Raw genomic sequence first — 1,398 nt, 5'->3', positions numbered from 1 at the left:
GCAGGCGGATCTCTGTGAGTTCGAGGCCAGCCTGGTCTACAAGAGCTAGTTCCAGGACAGGCTCCAAAGCCACAGAGAAACCCTGTCTTGAAAAAAAATCAACTGTTGTCTGCTTTTGAGAAATAAATAATGAAATAGTAATTTTTCTGTCTTTAGGAGGTAAATGGAAATCAGCAAGTACAAACTTCTAAAGAAAATCGAAAGAGAAGTCTTCGTCAACCTGGGAAAACAGTAAGTCTAATGATAGTGTATGAATTGAATAAAATATATGAATGTCATGACTGTAGATTAAGATAACAAATTTTATATTCCTGAACATACTTCAAAGATCTGATACTCAAAACTTGTTGAAATATCTGAGGCTGCTGGGTGTGATAGGTCCTTCCTGTAATCCTAGTTCTTGGGAGACTAAAACAGTAGAATTACCAGCAGTTCGGGTCCAACCAGGCCTACATAGTAAGTTCCAATCCAGTTTCAGCTATAAAATGAGACATTGTCTCAAAAAATAAAGATTTATAAATGTAAGTAGCTCCTGTCCATTCCATGAGCAATTCAGTTATGAAATTTATAAAATAAAAATCTATATCTGGAAAAATGTAAGTACGAGAATACAATGACCTAAGAGTATTCAGGACATTTGGGCAACACAATTGAACAAAACTTTCTGGATATCAAAACTAAGAGAAATCACAAAGTTGCCATATCCACATGTTTTTTGAAAATATGGTATCTCAGGAGAAAGGAAACTACTTACCTAAACTCTGTAGTTGTTTTATTTTTGGAAACTTACTTTACTGAGTCAAATAATACATTTGTCATTTTTAAAAATACTTATATTTTACCTAGTATTTGAATATTTTTAGTTAAAATTAGACAACTTAAGGAATAGGATTTTGGTAGTAAAGTGCTTGCTTAGTAATTGTGGGGATTTGAATTTGATTTCCAAGGACAAAAAGAATTTAGACAACAGAAATCTTAAAACTGAAATGATGAAATGTTTAAAAGATAACCTAAACTATACAGGTGGTTAATTAATGTTCTTTTGATTTAGAAACAGGCCTATATAGCCCAGGTTGTTCTTGAACTCCCCGGGAGGCCTAGTATGACAATGAATTTATTGTCCTCCTTCCTGTCTCCTGAGTGTTTGGGAATACAGGTATGCACCATCACACCCAGGTTATTCAGTGACGGGGATAAAACCCAGACCTTCCTGTGTGTTGGACAGGCTATATAAGGTTTCTATAGCTTTACTGACTGATCTACATCCCTAACTGGTATTTAAAAGCAAAACAAAAAAGGTTTTATTAGGGCTGGAGAGATGGCTCAGAGGTTAAGAGCATTGCCTGCTCTTCCAAAGGTCCTGAGTTCAATTCCCAGCAACCACATGGTGGCTCACAA

The 1,398-nt window shown here is 35.6% G+C and overlaps 1 protein-coding gene across 1 annotated transcript in view; it reads left to right on the top strand.

The window, feature by feature from the left end:
• Positions 1 to 1,398, top strand: part of Hormad1 (HORMA domain containing 1) — a 32,030-nt gene that overhangs the window by 26,788 nt on the left and 3,844 nt on the right. The window contains exon 12 of the mRNA XM_013349836.1: positions 157 to 231. Coding sequence (XP_013205290.1) covers positions 157 to 231 — 75 coding nt within the window. The remainder of the gene's footprint in view (positions 1 to 156; positions 232 to 1,398) is intronic.

This window comes from Microtus ochrogaster, chromosome 21 (genome assembly GCF_000317375.1).
Source record: "Microtus ochrogaster isolate Prairie Vole_2 chromosome 21, MicOch1.0, whole genome shotgun sequence".
Lineage (NCBI taxonomy): Eukaryota > Metazoa > Chordata > Mammalia > Rodentia > Cricetidae > Microtus > Microtus ochrogaster.
Note: the sequence above shows the minus strand (reverse complement) of the source record. Positions and strands in the feature narration are given on the sequence as shown.